Source organism: Alosa sapidissima, chromosome 14, assembly GCF_018492685.1.
Source record: "Alosa sapidissima isolate fAloSap1 chromosome 14, fAloSap1.pri, whole genome shotgun sequence".
Classification (NCBI taxonomy): Eukaryota; Metazoa; Chordata; class Actinopteri; order Clupeiformes; family Clupeidae; genus Alosa; species Alosa sapidissima.
Genome location: NC_055970.1, coordinates 24,032,410 through 24,060,392, shown reverse-complemented (window position 1 = coordinate 24,060,392; position 27,983 = coordinate 24,032,410). Strand labels below are relative to the sequence as shown.

Sequence of the window (27,983 nt, the reverse complement as noted above, 5' to 3'; positions counted from 1 at the left end):
TGTTAGCACAAGCAGTAGCCTGTAGGCCAATAAAGGCAAGCGTGTTTGCCACTTACATTTCTGGCGTCTGATACTTCAAACTGCTGCAAGTGCATCAAGAAAGGCCTTGCCTTAGACCATGTTAATGGCCAATCATAGACTAAGATTTGGGGGTGGCACCTGGGGTGGCCAATCGAATCTCAAGGTTGCCCTGTGTCACCCGGAGCCACCCCTCTGGCTCTGCCCCTGCCACAGCTATTGACCATTAACTGCAATATCAGCACTATTGTTAGCGGTGATGTGTGGGATGGACAGAAGAGGTCACCTGTAGCGCCATTGTTAGCAGTGATGTGTGGGATGAACAGAAGAGGTCACCTGCATGTCAGACACAGTTGGACAGCTTATTCAAGACCACTCCAAGTAATGCAGAGCATCAATGCCTCACATCACAATGATTATACTGTTGCTTGCTATTTTCTTCTATACAAGTTGTAAGTAATACTCTTTCTCTTATATGTTTGTCTTTTGGATAAGTTGTAAGCTCTTTATTTAGTTGTTAAAACTATGTATTTATAATGGCATTTTACATACATTCTTTCAAAATGGGTTTGTGAGAAATATCTACTGTAGTTGATTAAGCTATAGAGTTTGAATTTACTTGCTACACCGAGAGTATGATTAAATCCCTTGTTTGGCATTTATGTTTTCTTCTTCCGATATTTAATATGTAACTTATGGTTTAACTCTGCAGATATATCAGGAACTGACATCCCACAATCACCAACTGAAGTAATTAAAGTGAAGTTGGGGAACCACATAACTTTAAACTGCTCTTTCTCAAAGGATCAAATGAAAAATAATTTATTTTGGTACAAGCAAGTGTTTGGACACAAGCCTCGAGTTATCGGAGTGGTGAAAACATATTCGGCTGTTTTTTATAACAACGCGTTTAACAATACACGTTTCAGGATCGTGAAAACTGATCACCATGTGCAACTGGTTATTTTCGATACAAAGTTATCTGATGAGGGAATGTATTTTGGTGGAGTTGAAATGTCACACAATATTGAATTTGGAAATGGAACCTTTTTGTCATTTCAAGGTAATTTCCTCATTTAATCTTTCTTAAGATATAGCCATGAAATATTATGGAAAATTCCAAGGTCAACTGTGTGGAGTTGGTCATAAATGCAGCCAAGTTGATTTTAAGAACCAATCAAAGAGAGAAATACAGCAATGTACAGGCTCTGGATTTAGTCAGTTGAAGCAGATGTTTCATAAAAAACATTAACATAACCTCGGGTACCAGGATATGTACATACAAAGGATAAAAACAATTTAAAAATTGTATCCAATAAGCACAATGAAGTAGAAATTAACCAAATGTTACTGCTAATGCCTTAGAAAATGAGAAGAGCTCCAGTACCATCTCTGTGGTGCAATCCCTGTTATCGGACCCAGTTTATCCAGGACACTCAGTGACACTACGTTGTACAGTGCTCACTGAGACCAGAACCAACGATCTCAAGATTTTCTGGATCAGCACAGCTTCAGGAGGAGATCTCCATCCTGGAAGCATTTATGTACACAAAAACAGCAGTTCTCAGTGCGAAATCACTTCAGAAAAGAGCTGTACCAATGAGCTCTTGAAAAGCCATGTTGGCCTTGATGATGTAGGCATGCATTACTGTGCTGTGTCCACATGTGGACGAATAGTACTGGGAAACGGCACCATGCTGCAAATCGGTTTGTCATTACATTAAGAACTACATTTATGGTAGCTGTGGAAACCATCTAACAATGCACATGTATTGTGATCAACAACTGTTTTGTCTTCACACAGAAAGCAGTTTGCATCACTTGGTTGTCGGGTTGGGACTGGCACTTGTGATGAGCCTGGTGGTTATATTAGTTCTGGTCTGTGTGATTTACTATCGAGTAGGATTCCACAGCAGTGAGTAGCAGACATCTTTCCTTAATCGACTTGCACATTGTCCTCTATTTTATGCTACATTCATTTAATCTTTTTTTTCATTTCTAGGTATATGTGGTCAGCAGGTCAAGCATAACAACTCTCTGTCAGTGGCCTCTGGTGATCAGGTAACGGTCGAACATGAGGCACTACATTTAATCACAAGATGACTGGGAAAGTGTTTCTAGAAATCTATACCACAACATTTGTTATAGAAAATTGTTTGTCATTGTCATCTATATTGCTAAAGAGTGGATGGAATTGACCTAGTATACAATTATCATGCTGCTAGTTGCAGCTGTTCTGAAAGTACAGATAAAAGTCATTTTAAGTCAAATTATATTTGGTGGTTATTTATCGCCCTCCAGGACAACTTGGCAACTTTGTGAATGAGTTGGACATTCTACTGTCTGCTATTCCAATGGATCCATGTCCACTATTAATCCTTGGTGATTTTAATATTCATTTGGATAACTCGTCTTCAGTCACACATGTCCACTATCACACGTGCCCACAGTCCTCCTACTCACAAGGCTGGTAAAGATCTTGATATAATTATGTTACGTAACTGTAATACAGACAACGTTTTGGCTAATCCATTACATGTATTGGATCACTACTTTATTAGATTCTCTGTGCGTCTCCTGGATAACCCAGCAGTTTCATTCTGGCGTAACCTCAGAAGCCTCTCAAGCGATCATTTTGCAACATTAGTAACATCTGCTTTACCTTTCATTCTTGGCACTTGAGGTTAATGATGCAACACTGATGAGTGATGAGACTCTCTGCTCTACACTGGCATGTCTGAATGCAGCATGTCCTCTTTCCTAAAGACCCACTCGTTCAAAACCTCGTCATCCATGGCTGATGAACAGTATAGTCTCAGTACGAAAGGAACTTAAAGCTGCTGAAAGAAAATGGTGTAAATCCAGAGATGGAAATGATCTTTGTAACTACCAGTCTTTGCTGTCATCTTTTTCATCCACTATCACACCTGCAAAAAAGGCATTCTATCAGAGCAAGATTGAGAGTGCCACTGACAGTAGAAAACTGTTCTCCACTTTCAAGTCTCTTCTCAATCCTCCACCACCACCATCAGCTACTTCACTGTCAGCAGATGACTTTGCAACATTTTTCATTGAAAAACTTGTTAAAATAAGTCCTCAGTTTGATGAACCTATAAGGAGGTATTTGCCTAGTGTTGGCATAACGGCATCGTTGGACTCTTTCTCTCCTCTTCATGAGGAAGCAGTCTTTATACTGTTTCAGTGAAGTCGTCCAACAACATGCCCTCTGGATCCTGTCCTGTCCACTTTTCTACAGTCTATTGCACCTGTTGTGCTACCGGCAGTCACACATGTCACACAAGCAAGGGTTACACCTTTGCTAAAGAAAAGTACACTTAATCCAACTGATGTGAAGAACTGCAGACCTGTCTTCCTTCTTCGTTTTTTGTCAAAGGTTTTGGAGAAAGTGGTCTTCAAGCAAGTATGTGACTTTCTTTATCAGAATAATCTACTAGACCCTATGCAGTCTGGTTTCAAAAGTGGTCATTTAACTGAAACTGCTCTTCTGTCTGTGACTGAAGCATTGAGAGTAGTTAAGTCCTTTGCTCAGTCATCAGTATTAATTCTACTAGAATCTGCAGCCTTTGATACTGTTAACCATGACATTTTCCTTTCTACACTATCTGAACTGGGAATTTCTGGAAAAGCTCTTGACTGGTTTGAATCTTACCTTAAAGGTTGTTCTTTCAACGTGTCTTGGCAGGGACAGGTATCAAAGTCTCATGACCTGACCACAGGTGTGCCTCAGGCATCAGTATTAGGGCCTCTGCTTTTCTCTATTTACACCACTTTCTTGGGTGAGACCATTCACACCCATGGATTTGACTATCACTCTATTCGGACGACACTCAGCTTTACCTATCTTTCCCACCAGATGACTCTAGCATTTCTCATCGGATTTCTTTGTGCCTTAAGGATATTTCAGTCTGGATGAAAGATCGGCACCTTCAGCTTAATCTCTCAAAAACTGAGCTTTTGGTATTTCCAGCTAAAACAGCTATTCCCCAACAGATTAACATCCAGCTTGACTCATCTTCAATGACCTCAACTAGATCGGCACGTAACTTCGGCATTGTAATTGATGACCGACTTAACTTCTCTGAGCATGTATCTTCAATTGCAAAATCATGTTGGTTTATCCTTTACAACTTTAGGAAGGTCAGACCTTATCTGACACAAGTTGTTCAGGCCATGGTCATCTCCATGCTGGACTACTGTAATTCACTATTGGCTGGCTTACCTGCTTGTGTAGTAAGACTGATTCAGAACGCTGCAGCACGTCTGGTCTTCAATCAGCCAAAGAGGACACATGTAATTCCTCTCCTAGTTACTCTCCTAGGACCGTCTGTTGTGTCGACCAGTCATAAACGCTAGGTCAAATTTGAGGCTCTTTTCCTCAGTGGTTCCATGTTGGTGGAATGAGTCGCCCAGTGCTCTCCGTTCCTGTTATACAGTGGGCATCGCTTTCAAATGACCACTTCAGTCGCGCATTACGAGGCGTGAACAGCCACTGTGCGTCGCTCTGCCACTGTACATCGTTCTGCCTGCCGCCCCTACTGAAAAAGCAGGAGACTTGCCAAGAGTAATCCCAGCAAAGCCTTTATAAAAGTGAAAAAAAAAAATATTCCATAAGAAGTAAAATAAAATACTGTTACTGTAGTAACTGTATCCCAAGCTTCAGCTCCCCACGTCTGTGACAGGCAGACGTGACGCCGCTAAATTCTCAGCTTGTTTATACCCCAACACTGAACGCGTAAGACCGCTAGCTAGGCCATCACTGTGGGGTGCGGTAGCCTACTCTCTGGGATTTAAGTCAAGCAATATAACCATACAAATGTTTAAAAATGAGTAATTTCGGCTTTGTCTGAACTGGCCATTGTAGGCTACGTAAAAAAAAAAAAAAGTAGGCCTAGCCTATCCCCTATCCAATGATATCGGCAAATGTTTATTTTCCAAAGTAATAATTTCACTTCACCATGCACCTTCGACAAGACATCAAAAACATAACATACATGTCATATGTACATGTAAGTAATTAACTGGTACACTTAATAGGTTTATTCCACTGTATCAAAGAGTAACAAGGTTGTAGCAGCACAGCTGTACACTGAAGACAATGAGGCCTTGACTGGAGCTAAGAATGGTTTGTATATCAAATCTATAATGACCAGATTTACCCCATCCAGCAGGTCTCAGGTCAGCTCTTTGCCTCTGATGAAAATTTAGGCAAATTTTGTAAAAGCACACAGTATTACAATGTAACAACTATATGTAGGTACCCACAAATACATAATGCAAGTACAATGATAGTACCTGATAGTACATGTTGTTACACAGGTTATACCACTGTACCTAATTAGGTAGGTACACTGTAACAGCGACACATTAAAATAAAGTGTTACCCATGTTAGTTATGCCTACAATGCAAAATTGCTTCCTCACGATTTTAAGCTCCTGTAGCCGCATAGGATTTCAAAACAGGCGAAATGCCACAAAACCGGTTTGTGAATAGGTCTGTGAGTTAGGAGTCATCTCGACTTCTTTTAAGCTGTCACAGCTGGTGGGAAGGTGTGATTTGTTGGGGTCAGGGCCGGATTAACTGGGCACAAATGTCTGATGGCCCCCCCTGCCAACGTGAATCTGGTGGTCAGTTAATAGGTCTAGCCTATATCATGAAGATTTTTCATGCCATCTAAGGCACGAGCGCATCTGTGAGGCCAAGCCTCACCAAGTAGCCCGTTTGTTTACAACTAACATTACATTTAATTAAACTGCTTATAGGCTATGCCGAAATAGTTTTCAACATTTTGAATATTAGTGTTGGGTGAATTAGGAAATGTTCTCAAAGTAGCCTTATGGCTGAAAGCTGCTTGGGATCCCCCCCTGTCAAGCGGCACTCATTGTTTCAAAAGGAGTAATTTCGGCTTTGTCGGAACTGAAGAGCTGTGAACGTTACGGCAGGGCATGCCCAATGAAAATAAATTAACGCAACGCAATGCAACACAACACAGACCCCGCTTCTCTCGTGTCAGTCACTGAAATGAACGAAATACAGAACCCGCTTCTCTCGCGTCAGTCACTGACAGTAGCCTAGAATAAATGCATGGGGAAAAACACTTCCCCATGACAAAGACATCGTAAAACACTTTCTTTTGTCACTAGCAACATACATCTGTCCTTTGTCAAATGTGTTACGCTCCAAGTAGCCTAGTGCATAATTCTGCTTCATAAAGTTGAACAAATACATTTGCTTATTTCACAGAAAAATATAAATAGCCAGTTTAGGGTCTACAGTGCAGAGTTGGTAAGTTATGGTAGGCCAACTTGGAGTGAACATACAAACAGGGTAAATTCTTTCTCTAGTAGCTGAGTAGCCTGATGGTAGGCAGGTGCGCTCGTAGACATACGGCTGAACATGCAAGCGCCAATGAATCGTGCTCTCCCGACAATCACGCTGTTAAACTTAAATAGGTTAACATCACTCTAAGTTCGCCTTCAAGCAAGGAAAACGATGATTTGAAGACATCTGTTTCGTTGTAAGGGCAAGGGGTAGCAATAGGGCAACACAGAGACAGGCCCAATGGCAGGGCTGTTATGAGAGTATTAAAATATGGGATATTCTACGGGAAAACATTAAAACGGCAAGACAGCGGGGGGAAGTTAAAATACGTGAGAAACACAGAAAAAGTTGGCATGCATTGTTTCGGTCTCCGTGCACAGGGATTATGTGTCATATTATTAATCACATATGATTATTTATGAAATTGTGCAAACAGGCGCAACACATTTGAAAAGGAAGGACTGGTAGCATGCAAGCTCACGGGAAAGATTGATTTAAGAACGTTATCACAGTGTGTGGCTGTGGCGCAAAGCAGCGCGGGCAGAAGACAGCGACAATTGGCAGGGGAGGGTCATGTCTTTTTTAACAATTCTGTCGGAGGGTCATTGAACAATTTCTAGCAGGCAAGGGAGGGTCATGCAACATTTGACTGAAGCACTCAAAATTCCTCCGGTGGCCCCTACAATAAATAACGAACAGTCCCTAGTCCCTGGCTAAATATATCTATAGTGTCCTAATATCATAACTCCTGTTTTTCACTCAGGCAGGTGACTCTGGAGCACTGATGTACACAACGCTGCATTTCTCCAACACAGCAGGCAAGAGAGGGAGGAAGAAGAAGAGCTCTCCACCACCACAGGATGTTGTCTACTCTAGTGTCAACCTGACTTAGTGGAAGCTTTCTATAAGGCCAATGTCTTACCTGTTGGGCAGCACAGACTTCTGTTCTCTCTCACGTGTCATATGTCACTGGATACATTTAGGGCTCTATCTTGCACTCTAGCGCAATTGACTTTGTATACTCGCGCTTTTGTCTTTCCTATTTTGCAGTCAGCGCATATTGGAATTTTCCCTCCACAGGTACATGTGTGCCCACGGGGGCGTTTCAGCGAAAAGAGGGGCCGTGTTCTGGCGCAAACGGTCCCGGTTGATATTTTGCAGTAAACAATTCCGCCACAGACCAGGAACTTCCTGGTCTAAAGTCTGTGGCGCAAATTCAGATGCTATTTTAAGGTCGCATGCATGGCCACAGGCCTGCAGGAATGAATGCTATGCACACCGATCTACAGACACCCTATGCACAGATGGAAACATTCAAAGCCTTGATAATATTTGTCCTTTTCCCGGGTTTGTTCGTGCATTGGTCAACTAAACATTTAGTAGCCTATATAGTACATCTACATGCAATATCTTTACAACAACGACTAATTACGACCTATTAATTTGGACAACTTAATACAGCCCTATAAAGGCTAAAGTTACCTTTAGTTTTCTTCCAATTTACCGCTGTGTATGGCTTTAAACATCGTGTGCTCTTTAACATCAGCCTATAAGCATTATTCCAGCTGCGCTAAGGTTTTGACAAGCACCACAATTTTGCCTACCTTGTTGTAGCCCATCTGAAATAACTCCAAGCTTTGCTATGTTCCCTCCATCCGTTCGTTGTTTTCAAAAAACGTTTTATATCCATCCTTAAATAAGCTTATTATGTGCTGTTAACCAGCAACCATAGACAGTAAAAGAAAGCAACAAGTAGCCTTGGCTACAATTTCTGTAGTTGCTGCGTCCATTCATTGTTATTCTCTCTAAACAAAAGTTGTGCGTGCATTAAGTTGATGATAACGTGTTTACAAACTCTACTTTACATAAAATATTGTAAATAGCCTACTGTCATGCAATTAATGGGATACTGTGCAGAGGTTGAAAGTTAGGTCAACTTGGAAACTGTTTCTAGTTGTGTTGCCTGATGGTAAGGTATTGCCTTAGCTTACACCTGCAGGAGCGCTTGCTTGGGCGCCTGTGTTGCGTAATGCACTTTGCTCCTCTCATCTATACGACGCAGTTCCCATTTCTCCAAACCATACATAATTACAATGACAAATATTGCTACACGAGGGAAATCAGTGTGGTGTCCGATGTGAAAAAATAGGTATAAATCTAGCGTACACATTTCCACGAATCACGGATGTGTTGATGACATGAATTAGGAAATATTAGAGGACTTAATGAGACGTGATGTTGAACTGCATGCCAATGCCATTTAACCCAAAGAGCGACATTTCTGTATTACATTTTGTCAAGAGGAAAAATCAATAGCAAACTGTTCCCAACTGACTATAGCGCTGCGAACTGTTCCTGGCTGCGCCTGGCAAATCCGCCATCATAATAGCAATCCGCTATGGAACAAGCGTGCCTGTTGTTGAAGGGAATGTGAGATGACGCTGTGATTGGTTTATTGCACGTTACGCCCAAACCACACCCATGAGTAATGTAGCTACTATAGACCACCCCATTTTAGATTTGCGTCGGGCGCAACAGTCATTATCCCGCCGGTAAAATAGAAACAGCGCCCAAGATCCGCCCACAAAGCGATATGCGCAAAGTCAATTGCGCTAAAGTGCAAGATAGAGCCCTTAGTGTTTTTCTGCTAACTTCAGAATAACTTCTTCGACTTCACTTTTTTGGCAAGTTTTTACTCTGTTTAAACTGTTGGACATTGCCTGACCACACTCACACACACACACACACACAAACATCCACTTACATGTACACTCACACACAGAGAGTTGGTGTGCTAGTGTGTAGGGGAGGGTCAACAAATGAACACCACGAGAGCATGTGTGACTGAGAGGGAGGGAGAGAGAGAGAAAGGGGGTTGTACTATGATCTTGTTTGCTCTAAAGTGTGTGTGCTTTTCATTTCTAGATTATCTAAATGAACTAATATCCACACACACGCAGCTCTTTTGAATATGCTTGGTATTACAATGTGTATTTTCTATTGTGAATAACCTGGATTTCTGTCAGTTGAATATGAATGTTTAACAGTATGTTTGTAGTGAAAACCCAAATAGTAATTTGTGACCTCCTGTAGTTTATGCATTTTTCAAAAAAAGATTGAGACACAGGAATGGAGGATGCATCGACACGTGATCTTTTAAGGAGGATGGATGAAAATAATTAGCCAATAGGAGAGAGGGGGAGGAGCCAGAGGGTGGAGACTGCATGCTGTGTGTGCAGACATTTCCTGTAAATCTATAATTTTACACAGAAACATTGTGTACTTCATAGGGCTCAATTTCAATAATAGATTATAGCCTATATTTGTGCAAGATTTTGTTTTTATTTGTTTGTTCCACTAAAATGTTTATTGAATATTCCTTGTATATGTTGTTTTGTGTATAATGTTTTAGACTTATTATTCTAATATAATTATAGTTAGTGAAGTAAATTGTTATTAGTAGGTTATTACATGTTATTATTACTCAATAACCAAGGAAGGAGGAGGATAGAGCAAAAGCCTAAGATCATTAAGAATAAAGATTTGATTAACAGCCACACTTAGATAGGAAAACCGAATAGGCCTGCCATACAAAATATATTGGACTCCTTAATCGAGTCTAAAAATAAGTTAAACTCCTTTACAATATCGTCTGTCCAAAATAGTGGAGAAAGACAATTTTGTACATAAATATTGTTTGGCTTTAAATATTGTTTAAATATTTACATTGTTTTATAATTAAGGTACACTTACATTATATACAAATAAATTGTCCTTCAGTTCTTTGTGTCATATTTGTTATTCTGGTATTAGCATGAATGATTAATTACCTTTTAAAAAATGGCTTCATGTATGAGTTTTGAATGCCTTTAACTATATTTAGATTTAAGGTCAGCAACTTCCTTTCAGTTGAGGTTTTGTTTGCATAAGGGTTTGTTTGCTTGTGTACGTGTGTGTTAAACCACAGTTATGTACCTGCTGTATTCTTCTTGATGTTTCCACTCTGAGTGCGAAATGTGACCTGGCCCCTTTTAACCACCTAAAAGAGAAGACGCGCTCCTTAGATTCAGCCTTATTGTTCTATCCTTCACAGGCTTTTCAACTTGTGTGATTGTACTGTATATAGATAAGATTTTAACACATACTATAAAATAACATTATAATACTAACTATAGATGCCATATTCTGTTCTGTCCAATTTCTGCTTCACAATTAAATTTTTCGGTTCTTCACTTATGCAGTTACACAACCATAGTATTTACTCCATCACTTCTTTTATGGCACTACTATTCAAAAAGGGAAAACATATGCAACCTATGCTTTTCTGTGTTTAAGAATGCACTACCAAAAACAGATATATGCATTTGTACAAATATTAAAATAAATGCATAGTTTAGTAAGTATAAATCAAATTGCATTGTATTGATTATATATAATCAAAGCAACCCAATTTCCATTTTGATTATTAAAAAAAAAAAAACTATAACCCAAAAAACAATTGTATTATTATTGTTAATAATATGTTTACTTCTGTTTTTGCCGGGTGCACTTCATTAGGCCACTGCTCATTTTCATCAGCCTGTAAAAACCACAGTGTACTGCTGTACTTCACAAGGTGCACAGAGAACTTTGGCCAGTGTTGCCAACTTATTGACTTTGTCGCCATATTTAGCGAGATTTCAGACCCCCCAAGTAACTTTTTTTGTAAAAAGCGACTAGCGACAAATCTAGCTACTTGGCCTGGTTAGGTAATTTTGTATTTAGTTGCCTAAGGAAGACCCAACAGGGTCGAAACGTTGCAGCACATTACACGTATGGGAGAAATAGCAGAGTGCGGGCACCTCATTCTTTTAAGTTGTATCCAGCCCATTTTGCCCTGCACCTCACCGCTGGGGATATGCACACTACCACTTCTGCTATTTTGTATTTAGGCCCACTGGAAAATGGACACTCATTATATTTATTTGTTTAGTAACCAATGATAGTTTTGTAACAATAATGGTATGCTCATTTAATTCAAGGTTACTGTTTTGTGTGTGTGTGTGTGTGTGTGCGTGAGTGCGAGCATGCATGTGTGCGTGCCTGTGTGTACATTTATCCATGTGCAATTTGCAACTATGTGTGGCGTACCTGTTACCTGTGCCACACTAGCCTTAGAGCCTTGTGGCATAATGTTGATCTCTCTCTCTCTCTCTCTTACAATTGACCCCCCCCCCCCCCCCCCACACACACACACACACACACCTTCCACCCTGTTCTCTTGTTTGTTTCTCAGAGCACTGGTTGCTGTGCATCACTCCCACGCCTTCCACAGTACGGCTGGGCAATACAGGGCATTTATTTCCCGGAATCAGCCTCAGCCCCCCAGCCCCCAGGACTGCTGTTTGTGCTTTCAACATTATGCATCAGCCCTCTGTCCACAGACCTGCATGCACAGAAATAGCAGTGAGCAGAAAGGCTGGTTCACACCTCAAAACCACACAGGGTCTAGAAGTTTCCAGCCACCTATTCTCTCAACATCAACAAAGCTATTCATATCATGGTGTTGCAGCGGATTGGTCTCAGACATTAGTGGAAACTTCACACCCCTGGGCCACCTCTTATTACAGAGCACTCATCCCTCACCCTACAGCTCAGGCCTCACTGAGCACATTCAGACATCGCCCTGGACCTCTACCTCTGATTCTCCACCTTAGTAGAGTTTTAGATTCTTAAAATATTATTCCTAAATTAAATAAATGATACGCTAAATTGTGTACTGTGTGTTATTCTACTTTTGTTTTAGTGGTTGGAACAGAAAGGACAGCAATTTATATTTTTATTGTAATTTTTTTTATGTTGTTTATTCTTATTATTATTACATTCTCTTTTCACTTCTGTGTCTTCAAAAACATGTTCTAAGAGGAAACTTCTAAAATTTCAACAAAAAAATATCGTATTGTACTGATATATTCTTGTCATGGTATGATTTTTTATCATTCTGCAGACAAACATGGCAGAGAGAGAAGGAGAGGGGGGAGGATGTTAAGAGACAGCCTATATGTCTCTCTATGCATGTATGGTGTGTGTGTCAGGGTTTCCGTTGTCCGGTAATTACCGGACATTGGCCGGAAAAAAATGAAATGTCCGACAAAATTAAATCTCTCCGGTCAAATTGTCCGATTGAAATTGGCTAATAATCCCGTCCCCTAACGCAATCTGAATTTGAGAATAAGCCTTAATATGTAAATCTATATTATATGTCCTCTGGCTATGTTTTTAAATGATCAGGCTCTACCGTTTGAAAAGTAAGCTATTAAACAACACGCATACTATGCTGCATTTCAAATAGGAAGCGCCCGCTTAAAACGTCCATGTTAAACAACGAACAAATGAGTGAGGCGGTTCAAGCATGGGCAGGCCCAGGCAGACTAGCCTTAAACGTTTTTTCAGAGGCCAAACGCGATGGATGATGATATATTGGTAACGTTTGAAGCCTCAGATGTCCGGTCAACTCCACCACCACGAGATAAAAAGCAGAAGTGTCGGGCGTATCTGTCGGAATCAGTGACACTGGAAGTGGAGTTGCGGGGGGGTGCGGCCGCTCCAAGACACTGTCATTCTCTGTGTAGGCTACACTGGACATGCAAAGTGTTCTTTACCCAAAGCATACAGTAGGCCTATGCGTTCTCTGTCTATGATCTGCAGGGTTAGGGCCTCCTCGACGAGGCGATTACTGGTCCGCGGATAATTTCTGGCACAATTAAACGGTATCATTGAACCGCGGCCGAAAGAAAAAAAAAACTAAACATTTCCCAGAATAGGAAACATTGCTTAATTTATTGTTATCAAATTAAGAGGCATAGCATTAGGGGGTAGTGGTGTGAGCGCTCATTCTTGTGTGTGCGCATCTGTGTAAGTTAAACAGTCACCACTGGACATGGGCGTAGTTTTAGGGTGGGACGCTAAGGACTAGTCCTAATCAATATTTTAAGATGACAAAATTGTCCCCACCAATATTTTAGCGAACTCATTTGTGCTGCTGATCATTCCGACCGACAGCCAGCACAACAGTAGGCTACAAGAAACGTCGTCATATGATTTGCTGAAAAACAGAGGGGGAGGGGGAAGGGGATTTATCTGACATGCACGCTACAATATAAGTTTATATAAGTACTACAACAATATAAGTTTATAGTTTATATGAATTCCAAAATATGAAAAAGAAACCTATAACAACCATCACTTTCTCTCTCTCTCTATCTCTCTGTGTGTGTGTGTGTGTGTGTGTGTGTGTGTGTGTGTGTGTGTGTGTGTGTGTGTGTGTGTGTGTGTGGAGGGTCAATCAAATTCTAGGATTGCCACTGATGTGAATGATCTCACAAATCATACAAACCAAATCAAATTTTAAAAAATCGCAATAGTATTGAAATCAAGATTCTTCACTTGCTATTGGTATTGAAACAATAATGTTGGTATCCTGACAACAGGAGTTGTGGATGTGTCCCCACCAAAGCTGAGACCAAACCTACGCCCTTGCCACTGGAGATAACGTGGATAGCAGCAACAAACAACGTAGCCTTTTTAAAACAACAAATGAAGCGGACTCTCTATGAAAACAAAGATAGGCCTATTGGCTAAATCTTGTTAGGCATGTTTAAGTTAGGTTAATGAACATGTTGCATTCTATACAGCCTGATTATGTCATTATTTAATCTACATAGCCTGTCTCCAGTTCTCCTCAATTTGACTAATTAAGAAGGGATAATAGGATATTTGACCGGCATATCATCAAAATGTCCGGAAAATGAAACCTCCATTTTTTTCTAGCGGAAACTCTGGTGTGTGTGTGTGTGTGTGTGTGCATATGTGCAGGCATGTGCATGTGTTTGTATGTGTGTGTGTGTGTGTTTATTTGTCTATGTGTGCATGTGTGTGTTCATTTGTCTGTATGTATTTTTGTCTATCTAGTAGAACATAGAAGAGGCAGACACAGTATGAGTTCTAGGTTACTAGCACCATCATGTGGAGTAAGCACTCTGGGTGCTCTTTTCTTTACCTCTAGCGCCATCTTCTGAAATCACCACTAGTTGTATTTTAAAGGGGCAGCCGTGGCCTACTGGTTAGGGCTTCGTGCTTGGAACTGAAGGGTTGCCAATTCGATCCCCGACCAGTAGGAAAAATTTGGGCAGGGGAAGTGGTTGAGCACTGCTCTCCTATGCCCACATCCACGGCTGAAGTGCCCTTGAGCAAGGCACCTAACCCCTCACTGCTCCGCTGTAGCAGGCAGCTCACTGCCATGGGTTAGTGTGTGCTTCACCTCACTGTGTGTTCACTGTGTGCTCTGTGTGTTTCACTAATTCACGGATGGGATAAATGCAGAGACCAAATTCCTTGTATACTTGGCTTATAAACCTGATTTTTACATGTGTCCAAGATCACAGAACTCTGTCTCAGTATTGTGGTAGTCTGAACATTTCCCCTACACTCAGAGCTGGCTGAAGCCCTTGTGGGGCCCTAACTTTGGGGCCCCCACCACCTTGGCGCCACCAATAATTTTGAATATTGTCAGTGCTTGTTCATTCACACCAGTGGCGATTGTAGACACCCCTCCACACACACACACACACACACACAAAGAAAGAAAGAAAGAAAGAAACAAACAAAATAGATGAATAAATAAATAAATAAATAAAATAATTCTTATCTTGTGGCTGTCAGTTGTGGTCAATTGCATTGTCATATTTTTTTTAATGAGCCGATGACTAATTCATTTCTACACATATATAATATATAATTGTTTTGTTGTTTAATGGCTAAACAAAGTATCAAGTGTGGTATATCTAATTAAGTTTAGCTGTTTCATGATGCTTGATAATATTGATATTTTCTTTCATTTCAGATTCATGTGCCGAAAATCAAAATCAAAATCTGAATGCAATGGACCTGTAAATACTGTGCTCAAAAGAGACTATCTACTAAAACATTACAGCAAAATAAGATGGCCACAGTCGTACTTCACCTGTTCCATGCCCTCAATGTTTAAATCTCAAGCTCTCAAAGTTCATTTAACAACATGGCACACTCAGGAAGATCCAGGGAAAGTGAATAGAACTGTACTCCACTGTCAGCTGTGTGACTGTGGAGCCTATCACCACAGCAGACATTTGCGATCTATGGTCTTTTGGGCCCCTGCCGTGAACTTCAAGACAGCGCTGCCTGGAAGGCACTAGGGTCAGTCAAGAGTTAGGGTTACAGTTAGCGTTAAGGTTAGGGTTAGGTGAGATCTCACCGAAATCAGCAAAGATGTGGATAACTTGGAGAGATATAATGTAGCAACCTTATTTCTGAAAAATCCCTCAAAAGTGTGCTTTTGAGTATTATTGTCTGGCCTTTACACGAGAAAAATGTTTCAGTGCCCTCTAGAGAGACACTTCAAACAATATGTTTGAAGAACATGTCTTAATGAGTGCCCTTCGAGTATTGTAAACTTAATGCAACACACTGGTGCCCCTTAAAATGTTACTTGCCGTTCCTTATGTGTGCCCTTCCATTGGCAAAGGGTGCCATTATGGAGTGCTTCTATGCTGCCCCTACTTGGAAGTGTTCCAAAGGGTGTCATTTCCAGTACAGAATGCAGTGGAATGCAGCCATATAAATTGCACTACATGTGAGAAAGAAGTACTGTACTGAAGAAGCTGTTTTTCAGAGCACTATTTTGGTTCATCTTCACCAAGTCACATGTCTACTGCATGGGCCATTTACTACACTTCTATAAGTACTCTTGCATGTGTCTCACCTAGGTTAGCCCGATTCAAATCAGCCCCATTTTAACCCCGTTTTAACTTAAACTTCTACACTGAGGGTTTATGGCCATTCCTAACAGATCTACTCTACAGGGGCACTGTCACCTGGTTTAAAGATGTGGTCTGATATGCATGTGGGCATGTTTCTCAAGCCCCTTGGGTTTGTGAATATGGGACAGAAAGAGCAGGCCATAGGCATGCAGTGCTGCTCTACCAAGTCCTCAGTGCAGAGCTCATTTCTAGAAAATGATGTGTCCACAGGATGTAAAGAAAACAACACAGAGAGGCCTGCAGGACACAGTTACCTTCTTTGAACATGTGACTTTGAATAAATGATAAATAGATCAAACAAATGTTATTGCCCTGAAGGGATTTAGTCTTGCACTCAAGGTAGTCACATACTTATTTCTGCAATACCATTATGAGATAAACAGAATGAGGTCTTCAAAAGAAAATTAAAGACAGCTTGAAACAGCTACAGTGATGTGGGTGGCTAAAGCTTCCACTGTGGTTTATATTAAAACAAACATGAATGGTGATATTTCCACGTAATTGCACGTGATCATAAATAGCACCACCCAGCACATCTCTCATTTCTTTCCAGGTGCTGTAATCACACAGTGCGATTTTGATACTGATCAACTACAGTAAGTGAGTGCAGGTAAGAAAAAGCATTTTGTGATGAATAGTACATGTTGAGGTACTGAATTCAACACTGTTGATGATATTTGTGCTGACTGTGCTGAAGTCAATAATGATTTATTTTTACATATTTCAGTAAATTCATGGTTACTGAATCATGTGAATTCAAATAAATTTACATTTTATCAATTTGGCAGACACATTTATCCAAAACGACCTACAGCAATAGAATAACATTTAAGGTATTAACATTTGAGCTTTTTAACATTTAAGTTACAGAGCTACAGCTACAGCAAGAGAATAATATTTAAAGGAAAATTCTGGTGATTTTTCACATAAATCTCTTTTTCCTGAGGTCACGAGTACTGTCGGTACAAAAGAAAAATGAAAACTACCAGTAGCTTGAGTTGCTGCAGCCAACAGCTAGATAGGTAGCTACAGTGCTACATTCTGTGGGCATGAACATGGGGGCACATGCCCCCAAAGTGTAGCATTGTAGCTGCCTGGCTGTTGGCTGCAGCAACTTGAGCTAGGTAGACCCGATTGTTTTCTTTTTTCTGTTACTGTAACTTGGTTACCTCAAGGTACAGAGATCTATGTGAGAAATCGCCGGAATTCTCCTTTAAGCTATTAACATTTAAGCATTTTAACATTTAAGCTACAGATCTACAATTACAGCAACAGAATAACATTTAAGTTACAAGTGCAGAGGAAACTCAGCTAGGAATTACCACTGCTGTCAATACTAGAACTAGAAGATTTGAGTGCCTACATATTAAATACAAGTATGGTTGAAGAAGTGGTAGGTCTAGAAGAGAAGGGAGAGAGAAAAGCAGAGAGGAAGGAGGTAGAGAAGAGAGGGAAGCGCATGGTAGGAGCGTATTAGGCGTGTGAGGTCATCAGAAGCTCTAGGAGAGGATATATAAATAGATCAGACAGACAAACCAAGGACATTTTCTTAAATAACTGTACCACCATTTTTTTAATTGCTTAAACTAGCATCAATTAAAAGCAGGGAATTACTTTCATATCGCTCAAATGAAGTTTGATATAAGCAGTTAGGGACAATAGTGTCTCTGTCATTGTCACCGTCACTTAATCTGGGCCTCTTCCTTTAAGCATTATTTTTGCAACTTGCAGGGTACTTGAAGTCCATCAGGCTGCCCTGCACATTGGCAAATGACTCTAAAGTGGTACCCAGTATGTTGTAGACTCTAAGGGGTACCCAGTATGTTGTAGACTCTATAGGGGTACCCAGTATGTTGTAGACTCTATAGGGGTATCCAGTATGTTGTAGACTCTAAAGGGGTACCCAGTATGTTGAAAGAACACATAGAACACAGAATGTATGTTGTATTTAGCTAAACTAGTTCTCACTCACTATGATGATAATTTTATATTATCAGGTTGCTATGAGAATTAACCATTCTCAGTACTATCATTCAAATAAAATGGCTCACTTTCTGTCTTTGTATATAGATTGACATTAGCAAGATGATCTTCCCATACATACTCCCGTTAGTGATCAGTTATGCATATACAGGTGAGACAATATCTTATACAAAATCTTATTACATAAAATACATAAAAGAACCTATAGTTGTTATCATTGATCACTGATGTCATTACGTTTTATTTGTCCTTTTTTGCACTTTATCTATTTTATGTGGATAAACTTGTGTGGCACATAGCTACTGTACTATAGTATATAGTCATCATATTAAGGTAACACTTTATGGTAAGGGTACATGAATGATCATAAATTCATGCATTAATTAATTCATGATCCATGTATTACTTCATTTCTTAATATCTCATGAATCATCAGAAATTGACAAACGTTCATAGTCTGTCATTTGTGACCTCAGTTCATCAACTAAAGCATTAGGTACAGTGGGTACATCATTATGAATCATGATTTATTAAACATGATCATGATGATTTATTTTTCTGCCAAAAATGTAGTCTCACTGCTCAAAATCTGATTTGAGCACAACTTTGCAGTTCTCTAAACACATGTCATTATTCACGATTTGGTTGGGGGGCCACAGACATTATGAGCTCATGAGCAATTAACCTTTAATTCATGTAATCATGATGATCATGCTTAAGAAATAATAAATCATAATGATGTACCCATCCTACTTAATGTCTTAGTTGATGTGTTGTTCTTGCATGAGGTCATAAATGAGAGACTATGAATTTATGTATATTCCTAATGATTCATAAGATATAAAGGAATGAAGTAGTGCATAAATCATGAATTAATTCATGCATGAATTAATGATAATTCATGTACCCTTACCGTACATTAATTACAAAAAAGAAGTTTGCATCACAAAGAGAACTTTTGTTCTCTGTGTGTGTGTGTGTGTGTGTGTGTGTTTCTCCTTCAGATGGAAAACCAGATCAGCCAGATACCAGAGTAATAGCTACGACTGGAGAGAATGTGACTCTGAAGTGTGAAATAAATTTAACATCTATACAACATCAATTTATTTTCTGGATTAGGATGAAACAGCCAAAAGAGCTGCAACACGTCCTGGGAACTTTAGCCAAATCAGAATCTTATATACTATATGATGGTTTCAGTAAACAACGATTCAAATCAGTAAATAAAAATGAAAAATATTATTTGCAAATGTTCAATTATCAAGATTCAGATTCAGGTATTTATTACTGTGGCTATAATTCATTAGTTGTTCTGAAGTTTGGCAGTGGGATTCCTTTAAATTATGAAGGTATTATTCTTATTCTTATTCGTATTAATACTAATAGTAATATTGTTGTTGTTTTTATTGTTATGATTCTGGTGTTTCTTTACATAAAGTGAATCAAGGCTTCAAAACAGCACAGGTGCTAGTTCTGACACTTTAATAGGTGCTATTTCTGACACTTTAATTGTTCACTGTATGTCACGATGAAAAATGATCACGGGAAAAGGAAAGAAAAACATTACATGTCTTCTTGTTTAACATGATATGGACTTTACATGAAGAAATACTGCCGTATGAAATGAAACAACCATTGATGAAAAAAATATATATGAGTAATTCAAAAAGACAAGTCTTTGCATAGCAGACTATAACAAACATTGAGAGAGAAAAGGTTTTGAGAAAAATATCTTTGATTAGCCATTTCTATTTGGAATTACTGTAGCTATGTTTGCAGAAGAAATATTTTTAAAAATGTCTCCTTCATGTTTGTATTTTGGCATTTCTAGAGACCCTGATGGGTTATGTGATTGGATTGGGAGTGACATTAAGTGTGTGTGTTGCTGTGATGGCATTCTTTATTGCTTCCCGACTGAGAAGACCTACATGTGAACACTGCAAAGGTAAGTACTCTATTCATCCATGCATACTGTATGTAAGGGTTAGAGGCCATTTTCAAATGATGTGTTTGTGTGTTTAACAGAGAGAGCTCAAAACTGTAACAACTTTGTGCTGGAGGAAACTCGGGTAAGTCAAACATGTATTTGTAAAGAAATGCAATATTTATAACTACCATTACAGACCAACAAAAACAAAAATAAATAAGGCTTTCTGATGTACATTTTCTGCTGCACCTTGTGCTTTCCCCATGACGATTATTTTTAGATTTATATTTTTTTAGCATTTAGTAGTTATGTAGAAATATAATGTACTGCATGCTGATGTATTTGGAATTAACAGGAGAGTGATGCTGAGAGAATGAATTATGCTGCCTTGGATTTTTCAAAAAGAAAACATGAGGGAAAAAAGAACAAGGAGTTGAAATCAGAAGTTGTTTACTCTGATGTAATCAGACAACAACTGCAGTGAGTTGGGAGAGAGAAAGCAAGAACACATAGGCTACTACTGGCCAAATCCTCTCCAATTGTTAGAATTGGACTCTGGGCGTTTGGGAACAGCTGAGGGAGGAGGCTACTTGAAACTGTGAGTTTCGGTCGGTGTGAGCGAGCGGACTTTCAGTTGACAGTAATTAACACCCTTTTGAACAATCTAAGCTGTGCGAACGTCAGAGGGCGGTCTACGCTGATGCATCATTAGCGAGATAGGAGGACAGCTGCATGCAATTCCTAGCAGCATGAAATTAGTGGCGGCTGCTGAAGCGTCAGCATAAGCGGCAGCCCGCGTTTCAGCCAGCCTCGTTTAAGACGGACGCGGTCAAGACGAGCAAGTTGACCTGTGCAAGTTCACCGAGCACAGGCACCGACAAAGGCAAAATGTGCCGTTCCACCATATCTGTTATCACCGGCCATTGCAGAAAACGGCATCATGCCAAAAGGGGCAGAAATCGCCTTAACCTCCAGCAACTTAAACGGTCCTCACCGACAGAAACCTCCTTCTCCATGGGCTTGTGGAACTGTCAATCCGCAGTCAACAAAACGGACTTCATAGCTGGCTATGCCAACCACCTTTCATTGGAACTCCTTGCTCTTACTGAGACTTGGATCAAACCAGAGAACACTGCCACCCCGGCTGCACTCTCCACTAACCTTACACTATCCCACACCCCTCGCCCATCTGGACGAGGAGGCGGGACGGGCCTGCTGATCTCCAACAAATGGAAATTCACCCCGCTACTGCCTTCAAACAAATATGTCTCATTCGAATTCCATGCCATCACAGTGATCGCCCCAGCAAAACTCTACGTGCTGGTCATCTACCGCCCTCCAGGCCAACTAGGCGACTTTATTGACGAACTCGACACTCTGCTATCCTCCATCCCTGAGCATGACTGTCCGCTTCTTGTTCTCGGTGATATGAACATCCACTTAGATGCCCCAGGCTCAGCGGACTTTTTGGCCCTGGTCCACTCCTTTGACCTCGAACTGGTTCAAAGCCCACCGACTCACAAAGCTGGCAAAGAGCTTGACTTGATTTTCACTCGGAACTGCAGCACAGACACCCTCACGGTGACACCTCTCCATCTTTCTGACCACTTCTTCATCCAGTTCAACGTCAGCCTGACAGAACAGCCTCCGGCTCCTCAGCCGATGGTCACGTTCTGCCGCAACATCCGGAACCTGTCTCCAACGCACTTCTCCTCTGTGGTTGCCTCCGGTCTACCTCCACTCAACACCTTCTCCTCTCTGGAGGTCAATGAAGCCACTGACTCGCTCTGCTCCACACTGACCTCGTGTCTAGACGAGCTGTGCCCTCTTACCACAAGGCCAGCTCGATCCAAACATTCTCATCCATGGCTAAATGATACCCTCCGATCGCAGCGCACCAAACTCAGAGCCGCGGAGAGGAAATGGCACAAATCCAAACTAGCTGACGACCTCAAAAACTACCAGACACTCCTGACCTCCTTCTCAGCCAGCATCACTGCTGCTAAGACTGCTTTCTACAATGACAAAATCAACAGCGCTACAGACACTCGAAAACTTTTCTCAACCTTCAAATCGCTACTCAACCCTCAGCTGCCTCCTCCTCCATCCAGCCTTACTGCAGATACCCTCGCCTCATTTTTTACAAACAAAGTGGCGGCAATCAGCAGTCAATTCTCTACATGCCCACTCAACGCATCTGACTCAGATACCGCACTCCTACAACCTCTAGGGACTGCTGGAACATCTTTTTCAGCATTCACGCCTCTCTCCGAGAGTGAAGTGTCCAGACTCCTGACATGCAGCCGTCCTACCACATGCTCGCTGGACCCTATACCTACGAGCCTACTTCAGTCCATCAGCCCGACCATCGCTCCAGCTATCACACATGTGATCAATGCCTCGCTAACCTCCGGCACATTTCCAACAGCGTTCAAAATGGCCCGGGTAACACCGTTACTTAAGAAAGCTTCTCTCAACCCTGCTCAAGTCGAGAACTACCGCCCTGTCTCACTACTGCCTTTCCTATCCAAAGGCATTGAACGAGCAGTCTCCAAACAGGTCTCTGACTTCCTTTCACAGAACAACCTTCTGGATCCAAATCAGTCTGGGTTCAAAAGCGGCCACTCTACCGAAACGGCTCTGCTGTCTGTAACAGAAGCCTTAAAAGAAGCCAGGGCGACCGCTCGGTCATCAGTACTCATTCTGCTTGACTTATCGGCTGCCTTTGACACGGTTAATCACCGTATCCTTCTCTCTATACTCGCTGACATGGGAATCTCCGGAGCTGCTCTCTCCTGGTTTGAATCCTACCTCACAGGACGCTCGTTTAACGTATCATGGCTTGGTCAGCTATCTGCACCTCACCATCTCACCACAGGGGTCCCCCAGGGCTCAGTGCTGGGCCCCCTCCTCTTTGCTATCTACACCACCTCCTTGGGACAGATTATCCGTTCGCACGGCTTCTCATACCACTGCTATGCAGACGACACACAGCTCTATCTGTCCTTTCCACCTGACGACCCCCTGGTTTCAGCACGGATCTCGGATTGCCTTTCAGACATAGCTACATGGATGAAGGCACACCACCTCCAGCTGAACCTCTCAAAGACTGAACTGCTGGTCATCCCAGCTAAACCTACCATACACCACGACATCAACATCAAATTTGACTCCCTGTCTGTTTCACCGACCAGGACTGCAAGAAATCTAGGAGTTGTTCTCGACAACCAACTAAACTTCTCAGATCATGTTGCCTCAGTCGCCCGGTCATGCCGTTTCGCACTCTACAACATACGGAAAATCAGGACTTACTTGACTCAAGATGCTACCCAACTTCTGGTTCAGGCAATAGTCATCTCACGACTCGACTACTGCAATGCCCTCCTGACAGGTCTCCCAGCCTGCGCAGTGAAACCACTTCAGATGATCCAGAACGCGGCGGCGCGCCTGGTCTACAACCAACCCAAAAGGGCACATGTTACCCCGCTGCTCATCCAGCTACACTGGCTACCTATGGCGGCCCGCATCAAATTCAAGTCTCTAACGCTTGCCTACAAAGTAGTCTCCGGTTCTGCTCCCACCTACTTGAATGCCCTCATACAGACTTACACTACCTCCAGACCGCTGCGCTCCTCTGACGAACGACGTCTAGCTCTACCACCGGTACGCTCAAGCCAATCCAAACTTTTCTCATCTGTTGTTCCTCGTTGGTGGAACACACTGCCAGTTCCTACAAGGGCAGGGACATCCTTTTCCACGTTCAAAAAACTCCTGAAGACCCAGCTCTTTAGAGAACATCTACTCTCATAGCAACACTTACAACAAGTCTTACTGATCCTAGCACTCACCAGCCGTTTTAAACTAACAAGTAACTGTTAAAATACAGCACTCACCGACGCACTTATTCTTACTGTACTCTAATGTGTTTTTTTAAACTGTCCTAAAATTGTGAGAATTGTTCTAAAACTTACTGTTTTACCATGTTGTTAGTCGCTTTGGTTAAAAAGCGTCAGCCAAATGTAATGTAATGTAATGTAATGTAATGTAATGATGTCAAAAGTGAAAGAAAGCAAAGACTGAAGACTGGGAAGTACTGAGACTTTTCATCGTGATTCGACATTTCATCTATTTATTACAGCTGTGCTGTTCAGGTAAATTGGGGTTGCAATATGGGTGCTGAGGGGACCAGCCCCGCGTTTTTAAGTGTTGTGATTGCGGCAAAAATGTAAAAGTCAGGAAAATGTGATGTAATCTGCATTCTGCCAAAGTAGCGCCCTTCTTTAACCCAATCCCTTTTTGTTTATTCTACCACCTCAGTACCCCCTTCATAGGGCCCCGGCCTGTTTTGGTGTGATGGTTAGCTATGGCCCCACATTTTTTTCCCCAAGTGTTGTGACTGCGGCAAAAATGTAAAAAAAAAAGGAAAATGCAATGTAGCCTGCGTTCTGCCAAAGTAGCACCCTTTGATCACATCAAGGGGGCCTGTATGACACACAGCTAACACACCTTATTTTTGATACCAGACTTGTAATAGCCTACACACTGACTACCTGGCCCATTTCTAAAAAAAACTCTTTAGTGATGTTTGCAGACCGCTGTGCCTGTTTGGTTTGTGTAGATTGAAGCTTGTTATTTGGGATTAAGAATTATTATTGTCTATGAGCTCCCTCATTGTGTGCATTTTGTTTTGAATCTTGTAACATTTGTAGGCCTATTATTGTTTGTAGCTTTATTATGCATTGTGCTTGTTTTTGTATATTACCACAGAAACTAAAATGTAAAATGTAAAATGTAAAATGTAGACTAATAAATACATATCAATAAAGACAATAATTGTAATCACAGTGCTGATATAACAACCTGTACTAAGATGGGGAAATCACCTGCTGTTCTGGGGCAGCCATTGTATTATAGTATGCTCAAGTGGGAGTGTGTGTGAATTTATTGTCTACTTAATTCTGCCTCTGGTAAGCCAGACCTATGTATGTATGATTGAATAGCACTGATTGTGTGTGCATGGAATAAGAATATAACAGTCTTAGGGACCATTTCTCAATAGACTAGATATTCTGTAAGACTCTGTCCATGGTGCTGAACATGTTCCAGGTGTTCTCTGGAAACACATCTAAATTCTATAATATTCATATAGCTCTCTTTCTTCTAGAAGTGTACACTGGAAGGAAGAAAGCACAGTTATGGTTCTTGACAGACACTTTTGTTCATATCAACATACAATATACAATAATAACAATTAACATTATCATTAAATATGATTTTTTTTTTTACACTTCACTTGACAGTATCGACATAAGAGTGACATGACACTGTCATGAACGTGTCATAAACAAGTCATAAACGTTTATGACAAACACTTCTATTATTAAGTGTCATTTGGTTTTTCAACAATTTATGGTTAGGATTAAGGTTAGGTTTAGGGTTAGGGTTATGATAAGGGTTAGAGGTTAGGATTAGGGTTAGGTTTCATGTGTCATGACAGTGTCATGTCACTCTTATGTCGATACTGTCAAGTAAAGTGTTACCCTACAAACATGTTATAAAGGCTGTCGCAAATCCCTTGAACAGGTGGTCAATCAGAAATTTCAAACGAACGAGGGAACAACATGTCACAATGCAACACGCTGTTTTCCCTTGATGAAAGTGAAACCATGAGTTTTCCCACATCTCAACTTTGGCCAAAGTTTTCAGAAATAATTGTTTTCATTTAAAAAACCTCATTGAAATAATATGCATTTTCCATAAGGGGTCTTAGAAGCCATCTGTCTCCTTCTATCTACAGCGTTTTTGTTGCAAACATAATCAACCTAAGCGTGCTCAGATGACCTGATAGATGTGGCGCTGTTGCTCACCTGTCCATTATTGTAAAGCCCGATTTGATTGGTCCGCACAGCTCTGGTGCGAGCATAGTTGCTCCACAATGGAGCAATGCCAGACTGAACTTCCTGACCTCAAATGTTGTGGGCTGGACTAAGTTCGGCTGGCACCCAGGCTAAAGGTCTATTCACACCAAGAACAATAACGATAACTATAACCATAACGATAAAAGCGTTCACACTGAACAACATTAAACAAAGTCTCTCCTTGTGTTAATGAATGTGACAGTTAAATTTTGATGGGTTCTAATTGGCTATTAGTAGGGGTGTGAATCTCTCATGTAAAAGACGATACGATTCGCATCTAGATACATGGGCACGATTCAATACAAGAAAAGATACATGTTTATAAAAAATGATTCAGTACGGTTCAATGCGATGCGATTCGATGCAATTCGATGCAGTTCAAGATAGTGTTCATTTCGTCAGACAAGACGAGAGGAAATATGTTCGTCAACGACCTTTTTTTTCATGACTAAGACAAGACAATAACGAGATGGCAGTAATGTCCTGAAACACTGACTAAGACTATCTTAAGATGCATTATTGTTGACGAAAAAAGACGAGACTAAAATGTTTTGCATGAAATAAAAACTAAGATAAAATCTCTCTTCATTTTCGTCTACAAAATCAAGAATGGAAAGCATTCTGTAAGATTTTTTATCATTTGCTCATGGTGCACATTAATTTTATATTATCAATTATCATGGTCATGTCAATTAGTCAAAAAAAATGTGTGAATATGATTATCTAAACTGAGGTTTGTTTCATACTGTATTGAAATGAAAAAAGAATAGTCTACATTTCAGTCAAACACAGCAGCCAAATACAACATAAAAATACATTTTTATAGAGTTATATCTGATTGTTTTCATGGAGCTGTAGCCTTGTTGAGGTAAGACAATACCAAAATAAAAGTGCTTAAGAAACTCTTGGCCTTTTCTCATATAGCCTAGCCTACCCTACAAGAATAAAATAGGCCTACAAATCAATGAACTCTTTGGGCTTATTTTGTTCCAACAGTAGACCTAATGCAGAAACCTATAATGCCACAAGTCTGAGTGAATATGAACAAAATCATTGGCTGATAATTTGTGCATCGTTTTAGCAGCAAGGGCCAAATTATTATTTAACATTAAGGAAATCCCTTCATCAAAGGTAAGGCTACTCTACAGACTATCGTTGCTGTTTAGGAATGCTATAAGTGTTTAATTTCGCGCTGGATTTCGAAAAACAAAAGCCGACCGAGTGCAAGTTGTCACATGCTTAAGTTGCAGTAGATGTATGAGTAATGAGGTCATTTGACAAATTTGGGCAATGAATGTAACCAAAAACGAACTGCATTACCCACAATTCCGTACCACGTATCGTTTCAAAACCGGAAGTGGGATGAACGCTCTGCTTGGAATGTAAATGAAAGTCTGAGCAAGCAGAAAACGTTGTTAACCGATTCATAACAAGTAAATCGATATAACGACCGGTTCATTTCAGTTTTTTTCCGATACGGGGCTTCAGGTATCGATGTAGCCGTATCTTACACGTTAAATACCGGATACCGATACGTATCGGTTAATCTTTACACCCCTAGCTATTAGCTTATTAATCGCTCTGAAAATTGCTCTGAATGTGATCCCCAATAATATCGTTCTTCATGTCGTTATTGTTATAGTTTATCTGTGAAGTTCGTCATTCATATTAACAAGAACAATATTTATTTATAGTTATCGTTATCGTTCTTGGTGTGAATGGGCCTTTATACTACATAGCAATATGGCACAATTGATTTAGAATGTTGGGGGGAGGTGGGAGAGGGGGGATAGGTGTGCCATGGAAGGCACACTGTTTCATAACAGGTTCACATGTGTGGTACAGATCGAGCAGAGAAATCAATGCTTTCTGGCGGACCACTTACACGCATGCGCAGAACGGATCGGGCAGGCAGTAAAGATCGAGTACTATTGTGACGCTGCCATCTTTGTTGAAAATCT

General features: G+C 40.7%; 2 protein-coding genes across 5 annotated transcripts in view; both read left to right on the top strand.

Moving 5' to 3' along the window:
* The first annotated feature begins 298 nt into the window (after positions 1-298).
* LOC121682369 lies at positions 299-12,759 on the top strand. Of its 2 annotated transcripts, XM_042062487.1 has the most exons (7): positions 299-470; positions 731-1,081; positions 1,384-1,725; positions 1,823-1,933; positions 2,021-2,079; positions 7,122-7,273; positions 12,749-12,759. In XM_042062487.1, the coding sequence occupies exons 1-6, from the start codon at positions 416-418 to the stop codon at positions 7,248-7,250; spliced, it is 1,047 nt and encodes a 348-aa protein (XP_041918421.1). In that variant the 5' UTR covers positions 299-415; the 3' UTR covers positions 7,251-7,273; positions 12,749-12,759. The 2 variants fall into 2 exon arrangements, with proteins under 2 accessions (XP_041918421.1, XP_041918420.1); XM_042062486.1 differs by lacking the exon at positions 12,749-12,759 and having other exon boundaries at positions 7,122-7,405.
* Positions 12,760-16,751: 3,992 nt separating this feature from the next.
* The window catches only part of LOC121681667, a 71,445-nt gene continuing 60,213 nt past the window's right edge, over positions 16,752-27,983 (top strand). For 2 of the 3 annotated variants that reach the window (XM_042061536.1, XM_042061534.1), the window contains exons 1-4: positions 16,753-16,804; positions 18,265-18,328; positions 19,182-19,526; positions 20,009-20,122. In XM_042061536.1, the coding sequence (XP_041917470.1) occupies positions 18,280-18,328; positions 19,182-19,526; positions 20,009-20,122 (508 nt within the window). In that variant the 5' untranslated portion in view covers positions 16,753-16,804; positions 18,265-18,279. Of the gene's footprint in view, positions 16,805-18,264; positions 18,329-19,181; positions 19,527-20,008; positions 20,123-27,983 lie in introns of all 3 variants that reach the window. The other variant, XM_042061537.1, reaches the window with a different exon arrangement.